General features: G+C 39.9%; 1 protein-coding gene across 1 annotated transcript in view; it reads left to right on the plus strand.

The window, feature by feature from the left end:
* The window catches only part of tnfsf12 (TNF superfamily member 12), an 88,210-nt gene extending 71,437 nt beyond the window's left edge, over positions 1-16,773 (plus strand). The window contains exons 4-6 of the mRNA XM_039747020.1: positions 999-1,025; positions 6,225-6,352; positions 14,574-16,773. Coding sequence (XP_039602954.1) covers positions 999-1,025; positions 6,225-6,352; positions 14,574-14,831 — 413 coding nt within the window. The 3' untranslated portion in view covers positions 14,832-16,773. The remainder of the gene's footprint in view (positions 1-998; positions 1,026-6,224; positions 6,353-14,573) is intronic.
* The last annotated feature ends 7,709 nt before the right edge of the window (positions 16,774-24,482 follow it).

A 24,482-nucleotide genomic window follows, 5' to 3' on the forward strand; every position in this document is an offset into this window, starting at 1 on the left:
CTATCTATCTATCTATCTATCTATCTATCTATCTATCTATCTATCTATCTATCTATCTATCTATCTATCTATCTATCTATCTATCTATCTATCTATCAAATCCCAACAGTGGCACACTTCCTTAAAAATATCTTGGAGTAAAACACATGTAGGTCTTAGGTTTCTGAACATTTTGGCACTTTGCATGATTAGACAGTTTCTTCTTTTCTTTTCCTCTACATAATGAATGCAATGAACCGCTCACAAGTCCGCCCAATTCTCCCGTTTCACCTCAGTTTCTGTTGTTCCCAGTGCTGATGTCCTCTTTACTTGTGACCAGCTTCTTGCATGTACTGTTTGCCATTTGTCCTTGTTAGGGTAAAATGCGTGTTTGGTGACTTCCGGAAGTCACGGTGCTCATCCCATTTTTTTTTTTTTTTTACATTTTATTGAGTTTATTGTAATCAAACCATATAAATCAATGAATTTTTACAAAAATAGGATTGCAAACAAATCAACCCCCACCCCTGAGAAAGAGTGCATGGCCAGCTTAAAGCTAGTAATTAAAATGCTTATTCTAAAATGTGATTGATTAGATCCTGCCAGGTTTTGAAAAAGTTCAGCAGATCCTCTTAAGTGAGAATTTGATTTTTTCCAATCAGTTACTCACCCCAAAATTTCAAATGTCAGTTGCAGCCGAGGGGAGATGTTTGATTTTTTTCCCTTGTCTCTCTATTTCACTCTTAATGTTGATACAAATTTTAGAAAGGTTAGAGAGTTGGATTCAGGTGAGGCAGCAGCTGGCATGGCTTCTGTATGCTCTTCCTGTGCCGTTCTGTTGTCTGAATAATAAGCTGACAGGTTCATAAGTGGTTTTCCCAAGTGCTGTACCTGGCCAGCTTTTAATGAACAGGAGTTCTTGCTCAGATTTATATTTCAAATGAACTAACTGAAGCTGACTAGTCTGTTTCTTTTTACTCCTTTTTTTTTTTACCTTTGATGCATTTCACCAACTGCAGTACCTGAAAAAGAAGACTCACAAAGTGGTGAGTATTTATTTGTTTATATTGTTTTATTTATTTTCCTTATTAAACTAATTTTTGAAGGAAAAGCCTTAATTAATGAAGGGCACTTTAGCTCCTGGAGCAGGATGTCTTATGATTTACTGAGCTATAAGCCTCCGAGGACATGTTGGCTCTCTGCCAAGCGAGCGATCTAAACAGAACGTACCAAGATAAGTACTGGTTTGGCACCACTGAAGACATTAGGAATGTGTCTAACTGCGGTTAGGAATTCGATCCCTGGCTCCGGGCAGAGTTAACTGAGGACAATAACCGTGTTCAGAATTGCTTAATGAGTAGTGCTTGCTCCCCAGGGAGAGAGGAGGGTTGAAGGGGTGTGAGGGGTGCATTTAATGTGTCTTTTTATACATCAGGCATGCCAGGGTGGAAGTGTACCAGTCCAATGGAAAATTCAGATTTCTCATGCTGCTCCCACATTCATTTAAAAAAATAAAGGAATTCTGAATGTGCAAATGACAGTATACTGTAGTGTGACAATTATTCCAACATCCCCGTGTGAAAAAGAAACGGCCTGTCTTTCAGTTTTTGAACCACAGATGACTATGGCAATAAATGTGTGTGGTGTAATTGTTGACCAGGAACCTTTTTAGCTTGTTCTGCCCATGCCAGGCTCAGACACAAGATTTCTGGCTAACCAGCTTTAGTTGCGGTCGAATGCTTAGATTGTTAACTGCATTTCTTCTGATGGATGATTGTCTAACCCTGAGGCAATGAAGCATTACTTAACCACCTTGTTACCACTGCCATACTTGAAAGAAACTGGGTATAAAGTGTGCAATGTTTTTGAAAGAAATAATAGAACCCCATATGGCCCACACAGTTCCCATTTTGGTTATTTTGTCTATAGAATATTCCTCCTAAAAATTTGGGAGTGCATTTTTGAAAAGAATAGGTAAGCTTCAACCTTCTTTATAATGATAATGGTGGTTTCCGCCTCGCTGTTCTTCCCTACACCTCATTTCCACAGTGTTGTTCTCATGGCAGAATCGTTAGTGCTGAATGAAGTCAAGAAAAAAGAGCTTTGCAGGATGGATGTTGTTTTGAGTTTCTTTACAACTTCTAGGATGATTCAGTGCCTCTCTCTCAGAATGAATGCCGTAGGACAACTGGGCTGAAGTTACATTGTTGCCTCAAATCTTCAACATTTCTTTGATTGTGATTTGATGGGATATTGTAGAAATTGTCTTATTATGAATGATGGCTACATATTCTTGGTGGTTTGCAGAGCATAGTTGGTCAGGATATGCAGTAGGGTGGGCAAAATAATGAAAACACCACACAAAAAAAAGTAAAAAACTGAAAAGCCTAAATAACAATTAAAAATGCAGCTACAAAGTCGAGTCCTCTTTGATTTCTAAAGAACAGAATGTGTCATCTGTAAAATGGGTCCAACAACTAGCAGTTTAAGCAGCATGAGGTAACTAATTCATAAATGAACATAAATAAAATCAATGCCTGAGTTGCAGATCACAAAAACTGAAAAATTACTATGCGTTACAGGGACCAGTCTCAAAATGGCTGCAAATGTCAAACATGTGAGCAAACAAAGCATTTGCAAGTCGAAGCTCACCAAGAGAGAGACAAACACTTCACATGACAGTTACCAAATGGCACAGAAGTACAGTACAACCTCAAAAATGATCATTGAATTGAATAAATGGTAGCCTTGACAGAAAATGTGAGTGTGCCAAAGGCTGCGATTTAACTCGGTGTCCGCTGCCAACTGTTAAACACATAATGGCGCGGGCAGCCAAGGAATGCTAAGGCCGTTTAATAGGGCCATGGGCACTCTACAGTGAGAACACTGCTCGCTATTCCAGGTAGCTAATACTGTCATAATCCTGAATATGTTTACTCTTTTTAATATTTTTTCCTTGTCCATTAAAAATAATAGAAACCTCTTTCAGGGATTGCAAACCTCTGAACCAAACCTCCAAACGGCCATGTTTGTATTTTGTAACTGGTGTGTGTGTGTTTCATGATTCTGAATTTTATTAATGTGTCTCCTGTGATGCCATTTTGAGCTTTTGTCACTTGGTTGCAATGCCATTTCTATGCAGGGTCAAGCTGAAGTGTGTAACATATGACAACTTGTAAATGTAAAGAATTATTATTAAAGGTCCCATATATCATTGTTTTCCAATCCCTGCTTTTAAAATTCTTGTTCTGCTTTTTGATTACGATTAATGTTTAACAATTTGGCTTTGGTTTCGTGGTTTGTTTGTCAGATTTTTTTTATTTTTGATTTCCTGTAACATTTCCTGAAACTCATTCCTGTCTCATTCAGATCTAGTTTGCCTGAGCTATCATATTTTTGGTTTTGATCCCTTGCACCACTTGATTTCTTTGGGCACTCCACACACACACACCCATCTGAACTAATTTAAGTGGTTTCATGAACACCAGGGTAAATGCAAGTGCCTTCCATGGCCTCCTCATTAACCAGATCAAAACATCATTGGACCTTGATGGGACGTTCCCTCGGTCCTCATTTTGAAGAATGGTGTGCTGTCCCGCTACAAACAGTTATGGACTGGTATGACAGCATTGCAAGAAGGACTGAAGCTGTTCTGAAAGCAAAGGATGACCGTGCTCCTTACTAGGTCTTTCACATTAATAGGCTGTCCAGTGTCTTCTGGAATTCAAAATGCCTTGGATGTTATAACATCACAGGGAAGTTGGAGTTCACGTGGCTACAAAATGTGATTGTGTGGTCATCTGAGGCAGCTGGCAATTTTACTCCTCTGAAAACGCAGGCCGGCACAATGGAATGATAGTCAAATTCTCTTTTTATTGTGTAATTTTGTCCAAATTTACTGTGCATTTTGTAGAAGACTTAGTTGGTTTCATTGTGTTGCCTTTCACTCTTTTCATCTCTGTGGTGTCTTTCTTGTTGTTTGCTCTTCATTAGTTAGCTATAGCAGGTAGGCACTCACACCGGTCCACATAATGACAAGTGAGTTAATCAAACCCTTGTTCATTTGACAAGCAGGCCTTTGAAATGCAGCTTTTTTTACATTAGCCTGTCAGGGCTTTTAATACCATGAGCTATTTTCTTTAAGTACCTGTTTTGTATCTCTAGAATAGAAATGGTGAAACTCAAAGGCAACACTGATTGCAGGTTTTTGTTTCAGCCAGTCTACATCAGAAGGTGAGCCTATACTGGAATCATTTCCCAATTATGCTCCTTGTTTCCCAACGACTGTGTTTTAAAAGAACCTGATGGTTGGAATTTAGTATGACTATAAAATATCAAACCAGCATTATGTTATTTTTGAGATGACGTAGCTGGAGTGATTATTGTCATTTCCAGAAACATCAAGTTTTTTACAGAGCTTTTTCTGTAAATGATACGTCCAGTTGGTGGACCAACTTAATTAATTCCTAATTTATGAATTTCAGGGACCCATAGCCTATTTGGACAACAATGAATAAACCAGCCACAGAAAGTATGCTAGACTATCTCAGACAGGGGCCAGTTTTAGACAACAACAGACTAATCTCCAGGACATGTGGGCATAAAACCAGACTTCCTGGGGTAAAATTCAGGTGAATACAGAAAGTGACAAGGCCAGGAGTTGAACCCAGGATCTAGAGCCAAGAAGCACTAAAAACTGTTTCATACATGAATGACAAATGAAAATGATTGATTTACTATTTTTGTCTGTTCATGAGAAATTTTGTTACTCGTAGGAATATTCTAGAAAGATATAAAAGAGTTGGTGTATATTAACAGGTGTCAGTTATCAGATTGACTTAAATAAAAAAAATGCAGATACCCCAGCATGCAGTAGAGTTATACTCTATGATGAGACAGCTTCACTAGTGTAACAGGCTCTTATGACAAACTTTTGTGATAACAGAGCAGTGATATGCAAAATCTGCCAGTTGTTTGTCTGCATATAAACTCAGCAAATGCCTTCAATTGGATTAGACTGAACCATAGATAGATGGATACGAAAAGTACTATCTAATATATACTTATAAAGACACTTAAAGGAACTATATGATTGAGACATTGAACTGTAAGAGAGGTACTACATGATTGATTAAGTATTAAAGGTGCCTTACCCTGAGTAGTTTAGGTTTTTAGCGAAAACTTGCAGTGGTGAGGAGTAAGTGCCTTTCATACTCTACTTGTTCATCTATTGTCTTTCTTATACATCTCATCTATCTGTGTTCTGTAGTACCTTTCACTGTCTATTTGTGTTATAGGATGCCTTTCATACTGATGTATCCATCTATGTTACATGAAGTAAATCAAACCTATTTGTGTTATACAGTGGCATTTACAGCCTATTATATGGTACCTTTCATGTCTATTTTATATTTTGTTTTTTTGTATTTTTGTCTATCCATCTGTCTTTCTGTGTTATGCGTGTCTTCCCTATCTATCTATCTATCTATCTATCTATCTATCTATCTATCTATCTATCAAACCACTGCTGCATTTCCTTGCTTTATTGTTCATTTATATTTTTCATTTATATTTTTGGAATGTCTGTGTCAAGAATATGTAAAAGGGAATGTTTGCTTTGCAATTTTTTGTTAGGCCAAGCCAAGATGGATACTATAAAAACAAGAAGAAATAGAGATAAAGATGTGAAAAGCACTGATGCTCTATTAATGTTTAAGGTCCTCCTTCAAAGGAGATTGAAGATTGAATTTGCATATTTTAATCTAATTAATCAATTAGATATATTTAGAGAAATCTGGGGTGTAAATGATATTTTATGTTACACGGAAAATGAATGTTTAGTGCTAAAGTATGAGTAGAAAAACTTTGTTATTTTTAAATGTTGTTGAATTTTGCCTGTTAATGTGACTGCAATCATGTTCTAATTGTTAATTAAAGTCTATTTAAAATTTGTATCTATCTATCTATCTATTTATCTATCTATCTATCTATCTATCTATCTGCGCATTGTGTTTGCCTTTCTTCTTCTTGTATATTATTTTGTGGTGAGCAACACTTTCACTAAAGCATTTCATATTTAGGACAAATTCTTGTTATTGTGTTTGCTCATCACTGTCCGAAAAACATTGTGACTGTGCACATAAAGATTTAAAGATTGATTTTTGTCATGAGAGTAGAATTTGTTGTAAAATATCTTTTTTTAAGTGATTGAGCGCATTTCTGTCCACTTCTGTCTTTTGTTACAGTGAACAATGATGAGATTATCAAAGGCTGGCAGGAAGTAAAACTGAATGTCACCAACCCCATTAACTTTGACAAGAGCCAAGGGAAGTTCACTGTGACCCGGAGAGGGCTGTACTATCTCTACTGCCAGGTGAGCAGACCTGTCAACAAAAAGTGGATGATGAACGTAATGTTTTACAAGTTGAGAGGACACATTCCTGGAGGCTTTAGACATAAATACTGCATTAATGTATTATCTAACTAACTGCTCTTACTGTTCCGCTGTCTCCATTACCTGCTGGACATTTGCTGCTCTGGGGCAAGGCAGTTTTAGTAGTAGGTGTACCAAAGTGATTGTGCTGAGCTCCCGCTGTCTAAAATCTTCATAGGATGAAACTGTATACAAGAATAAATGATCCATAGATAGGAAAGGTTTGTATGATATAATGGAGAGACTGGAATTCTGCTGTATAAGAAATATAATACACACACACACACATGCAGTGTTTTAGGAAGGCACTGTATAATTAATAGATTAAAAAGTAAAGCTACTATATGACAGATTGATGCAACAAAGAATAATGCCATGTAACAACACATTGTGGCAGTAGGGGGCTCTAGTGCTCCCTTGAACCCTCAGGTACAACTCCAGACACCAGGTAAAAGTCCAAGACTCTTTATTATTTTGCACAGTGCACCAAGCACCCTCCACACTACTCATTCAATAAATCAATAAACTAACACAATAACAATTCCTCCTCGCCCCGACACTTTGCTCCTCTCCCACCCAGCACAGCTCGTCGTCTGGAGTGAGGCATCGCCCTTTTATAGCCCCTGACCCGGAGGTGTTTCTGTCCCAACAGTCCACAGTTCCTTATTCCTTCCGGGTCAGGGCAATCAGTCCTTACTTCAACCCGAGCACGACATTTCTTTCTGTCACGCGGACGTGACGTACTCCCGGGTCATACGGCATCACAGAGCCTATAAGCCCCCCCACAGCGACTCCTGGTGGTCCCCAAGGTATCCAGCAGGGCTGTGTATAAACACTACAAAGTCCATAAGGCCCTGCTGGACCTCGGGCACGATCCTGCTGTCGGGAGAGCTCCTCCTGGCGGCCTGGGGGTGCGGACAGGCATGGGAAGCCGGCAATCCTCCACAACATATAAATAAGAAAAGTGTCATTTAGGATAGATTGGTACTCTGTAAGCTTGACAGATAGAAAAAGGAAAATGATGTGTGACATATTGTAAATGGTTTTGCCTTGTTATGAATGTTGCAATGATTGGGACTGTTTGTGGAAAAAACCTGAGGAATGTGCAGGTTTAGAACTGAGGGTAGGAACTTTGAATGTTGGCAGTATGACTGGTAAGGGGAGAGAGTTAGCAGATATGATGGAGAGAAGGAAGGCTGATATATTGTGTGTGCAAGAGACTAAAAGGGTAGGTGAGTAAGGTCAGGGGGATCAGAGGTGAATTCAAATTGTTCTATCATGGTGTGGATGGGAGGAGAAATAGGGCAGGAGTTATTCTGAAGGAACAGTATGTCAATAGTGTTTTGGAGGTGAAAAGAGTGTCAGGCAGAATAATGATTATGAAGCTGGAAATTGGAGGTGTGATGATGAATGTTGTTAGTGCATATGCACCGCAAGTTGGGTGTGCAATGGGTGAGAAAGAAGATTTTTGGACTGAGTTGGGTGAAGTGGTGAACAGTGTAACCAAGGGACAGAAAGTGGTGATTGGAGTGGATTTCAATGGGCATGTTGGTGAAGGGAACAGTGGAGACAAGGAGGTGATGGGTAGGTATGGTGTCAAGGAGAGGAATGAAGAAGGTCCAATGATTTTGCAAAAAGGATGGGAATGGCTGTGGTGAATACGTATTTTATGAATAAGGAGGAACATAGGGTGGCATACAAGACTGGAGGAAGATGCACACAGGTAGATTTTATCCTATGCAGAAGAGTTGATCTGAAGGAGATTGAAGACTGCAAAGTGGTGGCAGGGGAAAGTATAGTTAAGCAGCATAGGATGGTGGTCTGTAGGATGACGTTGGAGATCAAGAAGAGGAAGAGAGTGAGGGCAGAGCCAAGGATCAAATGGTGGAAGTTGAAAAAGGAAGACTGCATGGTTGAGTTTAGGGAGGAGGTGAGACAGGCAGTGGGTGGCAGTGAAGAGTTACCAGACAGCTGGGAAGCTACAGCAGATGTAGTAAAGGTGACAGCAAGAAGGGTGCTTGGTGTGACATCTGGAAAGAGGAAGGAGGAAAAGGAAACCTGGTGGTGGAATGAGGAAATACAGGAGAGTATACATAGGAAGAGGATGGCAAAGAAGAAGCGGGATAGTCAGAGAGATGCAGAAAATAGACAAGAGTGCAAGAAGATAAGGCGCAAGGTGAAGAGAGAGGTGGCAAAGGCTAAAGAAAAGGCGTATGATGAGTTGTATGAGAGGTTGGACACTAAGGAGGGAGAAAAGGACTTGTACTGATTGGCTAGACAGAGGGACCAAGCTGGGAAAGATGTGCAGCAGGTTACGGTGATAAAGGATAAAGATGGAAACATACTAACAAGCGAGGAGAGTGTGTTGAGCAGATGGAAAGAGTACTTTGAGAAGCTGGTGAATGAAGAGAATGAAAGAAATAGAAGGCTAGATGATGTGAAGATATTAGTGATTAGTGAGCAGCAGTATGGTTTCATGCCAAGAAAGAGCACCACAGATACAATGTTTTCTGTGAGAGTGTTGATGGAGAAGTTTAGAGAAGGCCAGAAGGAGTGGCATTGCATCTTTGTGGACCTGGAGAAAGCATATGACAGGGTGCCTCGAGAGGAGATGTGGTATTGCTTGAGGAAGTCAGGAGTGGCAAAGAAGTATATAAGAGTTGTGCAGGATATGTACAAGGGAAGTGTGACTGTGGTGAGGCCTGTGGTGGGAATCATGGATATATTCAAAGTGGAGGTGGGATTACATCAGGGATCAGCTTTGAGCCCTTTCTTATTTGCAATGGTGATGGACAGGTTGACAGACGAGATTAGACAGGTGTCCCCGTGGACTATGATGTTTACAGAATTACATTGGAATATCATTAGGACATTAAAACAATTTGGACAATAAGAGGCTATTTAGTCCAACAAAACTTGCCAGTCCTATCAACCTCATTTCTCCAAAATGGCATCAAGTCTAGTTTTGAAGGTCCCTAAAGTTCTATTATCTACCACACTATTTGGTAGCTTATTTCATATGTCTATGGTTTTCTGTGTAAAGATAAACATCCTAAATGTTTGAGCGAAATTTACTCTTAACAAGTTTCCAACTGGGTCCCCATGTTCTTGATGAACTCATTTTAAAGTAACAGCCTGAAGCCCCAGTACTAATTCACTTTACAATTTGAAACACTTCTCACATCATGTCATGTCTTCATCTCCTTTTGCTTCAACTGGAAAGGCTCAGATCCTTTTATCTTTCCTCATAACTCATCCTCTGTAGTCCTGGAATCAGCCTAGTTGCTTTTCTCTGGACTTTTTCAAGCATTTCTATAAGAGAGTAACTTGGAGTGGTGTTTCTTTATATGAATCTTGTAACAAGTATAAAGCATTTGGAGTTGCTTCTCTGCCTCAGGGGATGGTTGACTTGCCATCACTGAGTCCATCTTAAATTCAAAAGTGCATCAGAGAGTACCTGAGGGGAACACGTCAGCCGTCAAAAAATTGAAATGTACTTTGAAAATGGGACCAAAACTGAAGGAATTTCACAAAAGGATGGCTCAAAATGAAGAAATCGAGGGTACAGGAATGGCCAAATCCAAACCCAGATCTTCAGCTCATAGAAATGAGGGGGGCCTGGAAGGGCACTAGGAAAACAGCAAAAAACATTACATAGTTGATGTTCTGCAAAAAGTCAATTTAGGAAACTGATAGACGGCTACGTATAAGAAACTCCTATAAAATGTTATTTCTTCCAAAGCTATTGAATCTTGGGGTAAACTTATTTTTTTAAATTTCTGACTTTTTTGCTTAATAATGATTTCAGGGAATATTGTTCATTTGACCTTGGTTTCAACTAGACTATCGACAGGGTGCTGCACTCTGTGTATTCAATGGAATTGTACCAAATTTGTATCATCAGAATGTTTAAATTGGTCACTGGAGTACTGGATATTGGAGTAGTTTAACTGAAAAACATTATTGTTCAACTTACATATAGTATTTTCAAAGAAGAAGCAAGAAATATGACCTGGACAGTAATAAAGACACCCTTCTTAATAGTTGGTTGCAGAGCCTTTGGCAGTGATTACTGCTTTCAAATGTTTTTGTAGCTATCTGTAAACTTCTTGAACCTGTCAGTTGGAATTTTCTTTCACTCTTCCTCTGATCGGGGCTTCTGAGAGACTGAGTGAGGAGTCTGAGTGTCTGGGCTTGTGAGTGTCCTGGATAAAAACCAAGATCCAGGCCTTTAGTGACCTCATGGGCACAGCCATCAGTAGTGTGTCTGTCTGCAGAGAGAGTGTCGACCTTATCAAGAGTTTCTTACCTCAGCAGTGACATTCATCCTTCCATTCATTGTTGAAGGACCTGAGTGGCTAAACCAGGATTCCAGATTTCAGCTCTTCCCACAGTTTTTTAGTGTGATTGAGATCAGGACTCATTGCTGGCCAGTTCAAAACTGTCCATATTTTCCTTTTCAACCATTCTTGTTTCCATGTTTTTGGTGTTTATCCTGCTGGAGAAGCCATAATCTTTGACTCAAACTTAGTTTTCTTGCACTGTTTAGCACATTTCACTCTAAAATATATCTGTAATCCCCTGATTTCATGAGTCCTGTTATACGTTCAAGGCCTCGAGTACCAGAGGCAACAAAGCAGCCCCACAACATTATGAATCCTCCACCATGCTTCACTGCAGGTATGCCGTCTACAAGGAAGTTGATAGTGTGCATTGCCAAAAAGCTGTAGTTTGGTTATGTCTGTCCACTGAAGATTTTCCCAGAAGGACTGATGTTTGTCCAGATACTCCCTGCAAAGATCAGTCGTTCATTTTGTTGTCTTTACTTCAGCAGTGCGGCATTCTTGCTGTTGGCCCCTAAAGCCCTTCTTCATTTAGTGTGCAGAGTATGGTACATGTTGACACCGTGACTCCAGATGGTTCTAGCTTAGCCTTTAGGTTTTTGGACATTTGATGTGGTGTTTTATCCACATTTTACATAAACCTTTGAAGACTTCTGTCATACATTTTTCTCTTTCCTCCACAACCAGGGAGGTTTATGACAGTTCCATTCTTAACAATCTTCTTCACTTTGAAACAGGGATACCAAGGACTTTGGAAATGATGGTGTTATACCATTTAGCAGCCTTGTGTTTAATGACAGTAGCATTTCTGATGTTCTCAGAGAGCTCCGTTGTCTTCATTGTTGTGAAAAATGAACATAGAATTACATGAGGCTTGACATTCATAACATGAGTCACCATTTATTGGCAAATTCAATTCATGTGACCACTGACAATTTATTTCAGGTGAGTCTAATTTCCAATTTATTCCAGAGGAGTCAAATGCAATCATTTTTTCACATTGATTTAAAGGTTGCCAATACCAGTGTCATGGCAATATTATACTTCTTCTAGTTTTTTTCCTCCTATTGTTTATTAAAATTGTTGCTTCATCATTTGCTCTTCTGTACCCAACATGAGTCTCTACTTTTTTCCCAGGAGATACTCTACATGTTATACTTAAATTTCAGAGGTGCCAATAAAAGTGACCAGGGGCCTCATGCATAATGCCGTGCGTAGAATTCACACTAAAACATGGAGTAAGGACAAAAGTGGAAATGTGTGTACGCACAAAAAAATCCAGATGCATAAATCTGTGCATTCACCAACTTCCACGTTCTTCCACTCCATAAATCCAGGTCAGCATGAAAAGTAATGCACGTGCTTGTCGCCACTCCCAAACTCCTCCCAGAATTACAACTCTTTGAATATGCAAATCAATATAAATAGCCCTTAAGCTCAGCATTCTGTGAAAAGGCAATGGCAAAAGCACAGGGGGAAATAGAAGAATTTCAGTGAATACCAAGTGGAGGCAAGGACAAACATACGATTTGTTGGTTTAAACAATGGTATAAACAAGAAAAGGAAGTTGATCGAGTGACATAGCGTGTCAGAGAAACTCGAAAGTTAAAGTTCACAAAGTTGCACAGTGCCCGAAATAAAAAAGAAGTTGCATATCAAAGTCGCCGTGAAAAGGCGAGTCGTAGCCCACCATCTGAGTGTCATATGGAAGCCTTTTAGGGTACAGAGAAAAAAAAATAGGGACACAGTGAGAAAAAAGCAGGAAATGTCAACTTTAACCTCAAAATTTCCATTTTAATCACGTAGTTTATTTTGTCATCAAAGTAGAACATCATAAACTTCATCTTTAAATTGTATAATTTACTAGTTTCTCAAATACCATCATAGCTAAAGTAGCACATTAAATGCTTTGTTTTGTATTTGATCTTTTATGTGCTCTATGTGTGTAAATCACTACGTACTTCTTAAATGGGCTTTCTTTTCCTCCGACAGGACACAGAATCCATTACATTCATGATATTACAGCTCTTGGAATAACTAAAATACTGAGATGTATACTTGATATCATTTTTATGATGACAGGAGTTAATGCATCTTATTAAACATGGGAACATGGTGGCACAGTGATAGTGACGAGCCGGCACCCTGTCCATAGATTGTTCATGCCTCTCGCAAGATGTTTGCTGCACTGTGCATTACCTTCGATGAAATAATTTATTGCAGCAATACTGTCTCTTTTAAACATACTAACCTCCAATTTCTGTCTTTCCTTTTCTTTCTCCTAGTAACCAATCGCCACACAATCAGCTTTGTAATAGATGTAAAGCCATCTGTAAGCTGAGAACGTCGATTCTTCAAAACTTTTAAGGAACATTGAAATATCTTCATAGTACATGTTGAATTATTCTATCCATATAGTGTCACGTCAGCACACCAGCAAGAATACAGCGTGAGGCAGGAACAATCCCTGAACGGCCGCCAGCTCCTTGCTAGCACTGCGACACCGTGTCCTCACATGTTTAATTATTAACAATATAGATTATTTAAATGATGTTAAAATATTAGAACTGTAGTGCAAGTTTACAGTGAGGTGATTGTACTTATAAGTACAAACAGTTCTACAAGGAGGATTTGACGAACTGATTGAGTGTGTTTAGAGTTCTTGGGATGAGGTCAGTACAGGAAAGGCTCTGAAGCATTTACCGTATGAGAGCAGTTCAATAGACAGCATGGCTGAGGCAGCGTGTGCTTAATGCCGTATGCCCATAATTCTCTTTTCAATCAGCTGCTGTAGAGCTGTGATTCCCCACTAAGATACAGTGATAGAAATACTCAGAGTGGTGCAGTGAGACTGATATGGAAAAGGATGATTCACTGTGGCAACCCCTAACAGGAGCAGCTGAAAGAAGAAGAAGAAGGTGCAGTGAGAGTAACAACACTAAAGCAGCTAATGTATTTAGAATAGTTTGGCTATTCAGTGGACCATTATATGTTACAGGTTAACTACAATCAGATGCCTTAAACTAATAAACAATATGCGGTTAATTTCAGTGTATATGTTAAAGCCACATCAGGGAGGTGGATCTAAAATAGAAAAGGAAACCACACTTGAACAGTTGCACTGCTTTGACGCTGGGTGCCGCCAGTTTACAAAACCGAGTGCAGAACTTGCGTACACCAGGGTTTGAGCTACCGTGAAAATGTTTCTTGGCGTTACGTCAAGTTTAGGTTTTATACATCGCGATTTGATTGTGGAAACGGGAGTACGCAACATTTTTGTGAGTACGCACCATTTATACATGAGGCCACAGGACTGTACCTGTACTTAATTACAGACACATTTTATAGACAAAATGTAACAGGGAATGGAGTCAAGACTTCTAAGGAAAAAAATTGCCAATAACTGCCTTAAGTAAGAGAGCAAACATCATTTCTCACTGGTGTGACAAAATCCCGTTATAACCTCAGGCCACTGCATTGTCCTCTCAAAGTCACCGTGTATTTACAGATAGAACTGATTTTTGTTTAAACATCCGAAAGCAGATTTTCAGAAACTTACAATCCATAAAGCATTTGGCCTTTCTGAATGTGTCCTCACTGGGAATCAAAAGAAAAAAAAAAAACCTCTGAATCAAATGAACTCAAGAATAAAAGTGTCTGCTATTAATTGACTGTAGTCTATGTCCCAGCTCATTTATGTCAGTAAAGTTTTGCTCCTGGAGCGTTGTGTCTTTCTGCCCCAAGTCCTGTTGCTCCCCATGCTCCTTGTCTTCCCTGACCAAGTTCAGTTACAAAACCTGCTCTCTCTCTCGTTACAGGTGCACTTTAGAGACCGCAGCTCTGCCTACCTGAAGCTCTTTGTCAAGCTCAATGACAGGGTGGTGTTTAATTGCTTGCAGAGTCACACCACAACTCCATCATCAGGTCATAGTATCTTGCAAGATTTTAACAGCTGCCATGTGTCGGGCCTGATCGAGCTACCTGAATCGGCCGTGCTCACTGTCCATTCCATCAGGGGTGTGAGGATCCATTACAGCCAGAAACTTAATTACTTTGGCCTTTTCAAGGTGAAATGAACTGACGTTTGGTGACTGCTGCAGAGTGCCATATAAAGAATGGAGAATCGGCTATTTTGTGACCAAAGTACAATTAAGTAAGAAGAAATCTACTGCTTTATTGCTGCCATGTTGGGCTTCCTCCAATGCACAAATGATGAAGATAATCTTCAAACGTATTATTCAAACGTGGTATTATTAAACTGATATTACTAGCGTTGTGAAAATTTAACCACCATTACAATCTGGAGAAGCATGCTGGGCAATGGTTCCTAAACAAATGAAAGGTGTATTTGATTCCAGCTTTGCAAGATTTCCTTCTGAATATCCAGATTTCTCCTTTTTTTCCCTAGTTTTCCTCATTAATATTTTCCTGGATATTTTTTTCTGAAACTTTAACAAAACATCCTTATACTTTCTGAGGTCTTAGTGTTCATACTTAGAAGCCATTTTCCAGATTTTCTGCTTGACACCTATGCCTGGAATATAGGTCTAGGACTCCACTGGGGGGTTTCCCGCATGTGCCCCCTAGGCAAATCTTTTCTTGCTAACAATGTCATCTGGGAATGACCTTGGAGAATTGTTTCTGGCTCGTTCTAATGAGTAACTTTTCAACATAATTAATGCTAAATGACTTTACGTTGTAATCCTCCTTGGAGAACATCCATCTGCGGCTCCCTTTCCTGTTCCTAGTATTCCAGGCAGTATTTTCAAATGGCTTTCTTAGAGTAAAGCTTTCTCTTTTTTTTTTGACCACAGCTTCCCAACAAACATTTCCCCAAGTTATATTTTAAAAAGTTCAGCTTTGCACATCGGAGAACCTCTGCTTTTCATCGGCCATCGCGATGTTCTCTTCGTTGTGTGTGTTTCTTTGCAGTTGTACACAACAGGCTTAGCCCATGTTACGCAATTTTCATCTGGTTACCTGTGTGAAGGGTTTTCAGCTGGAGGATGACTCGGAAATGTTTTGGAAGGTGCACCTTTTGGACAGAATTGTGGATAGAACCAAAGAACCTTGTATAACTTTCAATGTAAATGACATTTGAAACTGTTTTATGTAATGGTTAAAAAAGCCATTTCAAATGGGGTTCGCTAATTTGACTCTAGAGGGATGTTGGTAAATATGTTACTGAATCGTAATCGTAAACTACTGGACTAGAGCAATCACCCTGATGTTGTCCAAAGGACCATTTTTTTAATGCCTGCTACTAAAAGAATTGTTGATTTGCTTCTGTGCAGACTGTTTGACCATTTGATCCACAGCTGATTCACAGGAGAGTACTGTTTTCTTGACGGTACTGTTAAAGGAGATTGCTTTCCATTTTGAGAAAATCTCTTCCCTTTGATAAACTCTTTAAATTGCCTTGTTTCCTATTATTGTTATTGTCACTCTCTCTGTGTTAGTGTTTTTGAAACATTACAGGGTATTAGATACCCATAGATCAAGAAAATGGCAACAATGTGAAATACAGAACACCAAAGCCTAACATCTGAAAGAGGACGCCACCAAAAAGTACTTTGTTATATTTTGTATTCCCTGCAGCAGAAAAAAGTCTCATGTTTTATAGTTAAAGAGCCATGTTTAGACATTGCTACAGGGTCACAGAAGACATTAGTGGAACTTTTGTAGTCCCCAGCGAGTTGCTGGTTGAGGCCAACATCTTTTATAGCCTTAATAAAAAAGGGTGTTGTCGACCAGCCAGTCGGTGATGCATATAACCAGTAAAATTAAGTGATCCTTTGGGGGATGGAATTTAGATTAAACTGGGCAAACAAACATCTAACGCTGCTAATGAAACCCTACTGAGGTTTTCAGCGCACACTGGAAAAGTAATTGATTCTATCTGCGTCTTATATTTGATCTAAATCTTTCCCACTGAGTATTTTGCGATATACAAAAGCATTTCATGTTCAGTCAAAATCCTTCTAAAGGGGTTTAATATTAAAGATGTTATAGTTAACATTTCCGATGATTTGCAAGATGCTTGTTTTTGTAAATACTGATTGATACAAATGTTCACTTTCTGAGCCCACTTCGCAGTAGAGTGTTGTACCGTGTTAGCCATAGATAGGTTGAGACAGGAGAAAGTAGGCTGAAATGACACCTTTTATTGGCTAACTAAATAGATTACAATGCAAGCTTTCGAGGCAGCTAAGACCCCTTCATCTACACCTTGCATTTGTAATCTATTTAGTTAGCCAATAAAAGGTGTCATTTCAGCCTACTTTCTCCTGAGCCCACTTAGTAAATTCATGGTCACTGGGGGCTGAAGTGCAGCATTATAAGAACGTCAAAAGCAGGCCCAAGATGGGCTATCTGTCTGCCCCAGGGTGCTCTCTGTCTCACACACACACACACAGAGCCAATTTACAGGTGTCACATGAACCTTTTTCACAGCTTTGTCGTGTGGGAGGAAAAAGTGGAGTTCTAGGAGGAATTTGAACAAGGAAAGAAGAGAATTGAGAGTGACCAGGTTGAGATTTGACATCTGGGAGAGCGAGCCAACAGTAGTAACCTGATGGCCATGATGCCTTCAAAGAGGTAAACACACCAGCCAGAAAAAGTGTTCATGCTAGTGTTTTAAACATTTTGTGTTGCAATTTGGAATCAATGTACACTCACCTAAAGGATTATTAGGAACACCATACTAATACGGTGTTTGACCCCCTTTCGCCTTCAGAACTGCCTTAATTCTATGTGGCATTGATTTAACAAGGTGCTGAAAGCATTCTTTAGAAATGTTGGCCCATATTGATAGGATAGGATCTTGCAGTTGAGGGAGATTTGTGGGATGCACATCCAGGGCACAAAGCTCCCGTTCCACCACATCCCAAAGATGCTCTATTGGATTGAGATCTGGTGACTGTGGGGGCCATTTTAGTACAGTGAACTCATTGTCATGTTCAAGAAACCAATTTGAAATGATTCGAGCTTTGTGACATGGTGCATTATCCTGCTGGAAGTAGCCATCAGAGGATGGGTCCATGGTGGTCATGAAGGGATGGACATGGTCAGAAACAATGCTCAGGTAGCCCGTGGCATTTAAACGATGCCCAATTGGCACTAAGGGGCCTAAAGTGTGCCAAGAAAACATCCCCCACACCATTACACCACCACCACAACCCTGCACAGTGGTAACAAGGCATGATGGATCCATGTTCTCATTCTGTTTACGCTAAATTCTGACTCTACCATTTGAATGTCTCAACAGAAATCGAGACTCATCAGACCAGGCAACATTTTTCCAGTCTTCAACTGTCCAATTTTGGTGAGCTTGTGCAAATTGTAGCCTCTTTTTCCTATTTGTAGTGGAGATGAGTGGTACCCGGTGGGGTCTTCTGCTGTTGTAGTCCATCCGCCTCAAGGTTGTGCGTGTTGTGGCTTCACAAATGCTTTGCTGCATACCTCGGTTGTAATGAGTGGTTATTTCAGTCAAAGTTGCTCTTCTATCAGCTTGAATCAGTCAGCCCATTCTCCTCTGACCTCTAGCATCAACAAGGCATTTTCGCCCACAGGACTGCTGCATACTGGATGTTTTTCCCTTTTCACACCATTCTTTGTAAACCCTAGAAATGGTTGTGCGTGAAAATCCCAGTAACTGAGCAGATTGTGAAATACTCAGAGCGGCCCGTCTGGCACCAACAACCATGCCACGCTCAGAATTGCTTAAATCACCTTTCTTTCCCATTCTGACATTCAGTTTGGAGTTCAGGAGATTGTCTTGACCAGGACCACACCCCTAAATGCATTGAAGCAACTGCCATGTGATTGGTTGATTAGATAATTGCATTAATGAGAAATTGAACAGGTGTTCCTAATAATCCTTTAGGTGAGTGTATTTAATTGCTAAATCTGTTTTTTGTACTGAGGACTGTTGTTTTCCCCAATCTTGGGAACTGATAGTTGCAGTTTTGTTTGAGTTAACTTATGTCAATTGGGCGCATCAACTGGACTACATTGAGTAAGGTTCAGACATCCACGACCTGCCTGATTAGGTTATGAACCCAAATCCCCACTACTTTGCAGTGAGTTTGTAGTCACATAACGTTTAGAACACTTCTAGCACTGTTATTTTTAATTTTAAAAACAGCCCAAAATACCACATTATTTTTTCAAAAGAAGCCCAAAAAATTGCAGAGCTGCATCCTCCTCCCTCAACCAACAGGAACCTATCAAAAATAGCCCAGTTGGGCAGGAAATTGCATACCTGGCAAAATTGCACAGCTATTTTAAACCATTTGTAGACAGACAAGAGAGAGTGTGGGCATTGAAGGACGCCCAAGGCAAACACAGAGAAGTCCGTTACAAACACAGCAGCCTCACCAAGTGACACTGCAAAATACAGAATTAGTACACATAAAGACAGATTTGTTCCAATACAAAGGAAATAGTTTGAAATGGATTACCATGGAAATGGTAATACAGTATGTGTCAATTTATTATTGAACTATGGCCAGTTGACAAAAGAGGAGGGGAAAGCAAAAACTGCAGGCAGCAGCATCCTGGAGAAATTGAACCTCTGAGGTGTCCATTGTCAGTTATAACAGGCAAAGTCAGACGCAGTCACAGTACAGGAGACCTCGGCCAACTGCCCCCAGCGCCCCCACCCATTCTCTCAATCCCTGGCATTCTATAGTAGAATTTGTGTTAAACTGTCCAATCGGAGGACAGAATCTTTCCATCCAATGATTCCAAAATGCACATGTGGGAAATCATGGGGAAAAAAGGCTACTCATTGTGAACGTCGTTAAAGTAATTGTGCATCTTCTAAATACAAATCGGCTGTGCCAGAGCTGACTTAGATACATCCAAGTGAAATGGGGCAAGTAATTACTGAGGTAGACTTTTTGTTGATAATTTAAGGAGAACTGCGGAATTGTTTTCACGTGGACACATTTTACAGATGAAAGACCTCACCAAGCCTATTGTTGAACATGCTACATCCAGTGACCATAGCCACGCTGATCTCTCTATGTTCTGTCACAGGGCTTTAATGACATTTTTGTTTCAGAAGTAGCTAAATTCATTCTCTGCCTTGCATTGCATATCCCTCTAGGTCTTAATGACCAGTTTAAGGCCCCATCACACTATTCAATTTTTCCAGCGATTTTCAGTCACACGCTTAATTTACATAATCTTTAATAAGTAATGAAAGTAATGGTATGCTCCTGACCACTAGTTGTGTAGTCTGACGTCCCCAGCAACTTGGACCTAGTTCACACATGCCCGGGTATTTTTTAAAACATAAAAAATAAATCCCACCCACACAAACTCTGTCTCTCTATTATTAAAAAAAAATCTTGGAAGGAGATGATACGTGATCTCCTTGGAAGACAATTTGACATCCAGCGAGAAAAGGAAGTGAGACAGAAGGACAAGTAGAACATGCAGCTCAGCAGCAACAGCAGCAAGCTAGCAGCTGATCCGACGCATATCCTTAGCGTGTGTTCAGCCCCCAACCCCCCCCCCATCATAATGCAAGCGACAGAGATGCGAAGTGGCCTGAGCTTAGCACGCCCTGGGTGCTCTTTGGGAGAGCCCCCTACTTTTTAAAAAAATTTCCATTCACATGAAAACGCAAAAAGCTGCTCTCAAGAGCATGCCAAAAAAATAGACGGCAATATAAACTTAATTGTAACGCCATGTTGGCCAATCAGAAGCCTGAAAAAAATTATTACCTGTTCAGGAAGACTAACAACAATGGCAAATATCATATTTGTGGACTGATAGTGACGTAGAGTAATTCCTCTGTATCACACTCGAATATAAAGTTAACAAAACTCAGGAAAACCTAGAGTGCAATGACAGGTAATTGTACAGTACAGTCAACCCTCATTTATCGCAATTAATCCGTTCCAAAGTCTGCCGCGATAAATGAATTTCCGCGAAGTAGGATTCTTTATTTATAAATCTAATATTTTCGCAGTTAGAGCATAGAAAACCTGTTTACAACCTTCTAAATACATTTTCTAACATTATTAGAGCCCTGTAGACATGAAATAACACCCTTTAGTCAAATGTTTAAACTGTGCTCCATGACAAGACAAAGATGACAGTTTCGTCTCACAATTAAAAGAATGCAAACATATCGTCCTCTTCAAAGGTGTGCGCGTCAGGAGCAGAGAATGTCAGAGAGAGAGAGAGAAAAGCAAACAATCAAAAATCAATTGGGCTTTTTGGGCTTTTAAGTATGCGAGGCACCGCAGGACAAAGCAGCTACAAGGAAGGCAGCAATGTGAAGGTAGTCTTTCAGCATTTTTTAGAGGAGCGTCCGTATCCTCTAGGCAAACAGCCCCTCTGCTCACATCCCCTCCGTCAGGAGCAGAGAATATCAGAGAGAGAGAGAGAGAGAGAGAGAGAGAGAGAGAGAGAGAGAGAGAAGAGACAAGCAAACAATCAAAAATCAATACGTGCTGTTTGGGCTTTCAAGTATGCGAAGCGCCGCATGGGAAGCATATCGTATATCATTGAGGAGTTTTATTTAATATGTAATACATGCTCTGATTGGGTAGCTTATAAGCCATCCGCCAATAGCGTCCCTTGTATGAAATCAACTGGGCAAAGCAACTGAGGAAGCATGTACCATAAATGAAAAGACCCATTGTCCGCAGAAATCCGTGAACCAGCAAAAAATCTGTGATATATAGATATGCTTACATTTAAAATTCGCGATGGAGTGAAGCCGCGAAAGTCGAAGCACGATATAGCGAAGGATCATTGTATATACTTAAGACCCAAGTGGACTGTAGTTACATCACACACTTGCCTTACTATTGTAGAAACCACCTGTCTTGACAACCCAAAAGGGTTTGCCGTCTTGTGTAATCTCCCCTCATCTGCTAAATAGTAAAGTGTACAGACAACTTTTTTGACAACACTGACAGGCAATCTCATTACTGTTGTCTTTCCTTTGATGTGTGGGCAAAGCAACTCATTCAAAGACAACAGTGATCTTCTTGACAAACATATTATCTTGGCATTTTCAGCAACAACCATTTATTTTTCAAAGTTGTCCCACCAACCAGGTCTTGTTCAGAACTGGTGACGCTGGCATTCCATATAGCAGTGACCACTGTTGCACATTCTGACTCCTCTGTTGCTCAATATATTAATAAAGTAATCATACGTTTAAATGTAAACATGGAAAAAGTCCCATTAAGAAGTTCACATCAGCACTACTTTAGCTCCATCTGTCATTGCACAAATTTGCCTCATGGAAACAAAACAGATAATGACGCACACACTGACATCAAGCAAATAAAGATACCGGCACATACTCTTGACGTTAAAAGCCAAAAACTGTTTTCCCCGTCTACACCTAAACAGGGACATTGAAGTTTCAAAACATTTTCAACCTGGAAGGAGTTTTTCAAAAGGCCCGTTTTCAATGACCTAAAACGCAGTGTGTATGTGGCCAAAAGTCCAAAACGCATACAAAAAGCTAGAGGGTGACACAGTAAAACGGGAACTTTTGAAATGCGTAGTGGCAGCCATGTACAGTTGGCAGCACTGTGGAACAGGGACCTTGAGCTGTAAAAAATCTCGCCATTTAGTAATTTAGTAATCAACTGCAAGGCAATCAATGGCAGCTGTGCGAGAATTGTTCGGTAACCGTTTCATCTCAAGATTCGGTGACATTCCCTGGCCCTCAAGATCACCGGATTTGTCCGTTTGTGATTTTTTCTTGTGGGGCTACCTTGAGAGTCGGGTCTACACGACTCGGCCAAGGACACTGAATGAATTGAAAAAGAATTCAAGACGAAATTCGTGGTATCCCAGCTGAGATGTTGCAGCGATCAATGGGGAACCTCAACAGCAGATTGGAAGAATGCATACGTACAGGAGGACGCCATCTACAGGACGTAATATTCAGACCAATGATTACTGTCTCTTAAAAGGCAAGTTGTAGTGGTTCAATTGCTGTCGATAAAATTTTTTTGTTGGATTTCTTCTATTTTTATTGGGTTTTACAAAAGTTCCCGATTTCTGTGTCACCCTGTATATTTTAATTTTTTACGTGTGGACTAGGCCTCAGTCAGACCAGACTGTGGATCATCCCAACTAAATCAAATAGGTTACATTTCTCTTTATTATATAAAAAAATCCTGGGACAAGACAAGACTTTTTAGACGTGACTTTTTCAGAGAGTTACTTTCCAGTCCCGCAAGACGAGACTTTGTGCCAAGGGATTTAGCCACACCCAGGGTGCGAAATAAAAGACAAAGAGTAGATGACAAAGTAGAACGTCATAAAGAGGTTCAAAAACATTGGCATGATACACATGCAGAGCAGGTTAGAGATAATGAAAGCAGTAAAATTTGAAAGTCTCAAAAAAATGATAGTAAAGATTGCATTAGCTCAAACAAACAGAAATTATTACTCCGTGAAATAACAGAACAGCGAAAAGAGACTGAATATATTATTCGGATTTAAACTTTAAGTTGGAGACTCGTAGATCGTCTAATTCGTGTTGACATCAGGGAAATGTAGTGTTTCTTCCCAATGAAGAGGCGTATCCACGAGAATTAAAAGATTTGTTGTTTGGTGAAAGTGAAATCCACATACGCGAGCGGCAGAGTCGGTAAGTGGCTGGGCGTAGCGCAGGAATGGGGTTGGTGAGCAAAGCCCCCTAGTTGTCTTCAAAGAGGAGTTTGGTATTTTTCAAGTCAAAGCGATTTCTTCATTAACGTGGTATTTATTTGTTTTCTAAAGTTAAGCATTCGCTATGAATCTTAAAAAATACAGAGCCTGTCCTGGCATTTTATAATGGAAGCCATGGAGCACAGAACATGACCAGAAAACAAAAGCCTGAATTTCAATTCAGGAAAGTTATCAGGACTTGAGATTACACACAGATTTTAAAATATCTTATCCATGTCACTTTTAACAAAAAAACAACATTACAAGATTGAGCCATTTTAAAAGAAGACCATCTGCACATGCTAACTCAGCATTTGTCTTCTTTCACAATAACCTTTCAACTGGGGTGTGGTGTCCTCTCAGAAGACAAAACCACACTAAACTGTTCCTGCCACAGGCTTGGTATCATGTTGATTTACTTCCATATTTATGTCAGAACTCCTCCCTTACCTCAAGATACATAGTACTGTACTAGGAATCTGCGATAAAACAGTCCTTTCTAGATCCATTTAGTTGTCACAAACAGAAGGCGCGTTTTCTTGTATTGAAACTTTTGCCACTTCAAAATGGACATATTCTTAGTACGTTTTTAGGCTTTTATTTTCTGGTTGTGCTCCATGCCCCATGGCTTCCATTATAAAACACCAGTACAGGCTCTGCATTTCTTTCAATTTGTAGAAACTGCTTAACTTTATAAAGCACAATTTCACATGCCCAACGCTTACTGTAGATGCCACGTTTGTGAAGAATTGGCTTTGTCTTGAAAAATAGCAAACTTATCCTTTAAGTCACCGGGGCAGGCTTGTGTGTGTATGAGTGACAGGGCTGATAACCAATGAGCACGCACCAGGAAGTACAATGGCACGGTGTAAACAAAAGAGAGAGAGAGGTTCATCTGTCTAATGCTTCATGTTCCTCACACCATGACAGAATGGAAAAGGGATCCAATAAAAGGGTCTTCATAGTAGCTGAACTCGCTATAATTAAAAAAACCTTTGTAAAGCACTGTGGTTGTCAGCCTGATAGTTTGG

The sequence above is a fragment of the Polypterus senegalus genome, chromosome 3, assembly GCF_016835505.1.
Source record: "Polypterus senegalus isolate Bchr_013 chromosome 3, ASM1683550v1, whole genome shotgun sequence".
Classification (NCBI taxonomy): domain Eukaryota; kingdom Metazoa; phylum Chordata; class Cladistia; order Polypteriformes; family Polypteridae; genus Polypterus; species Polypterus senegalus.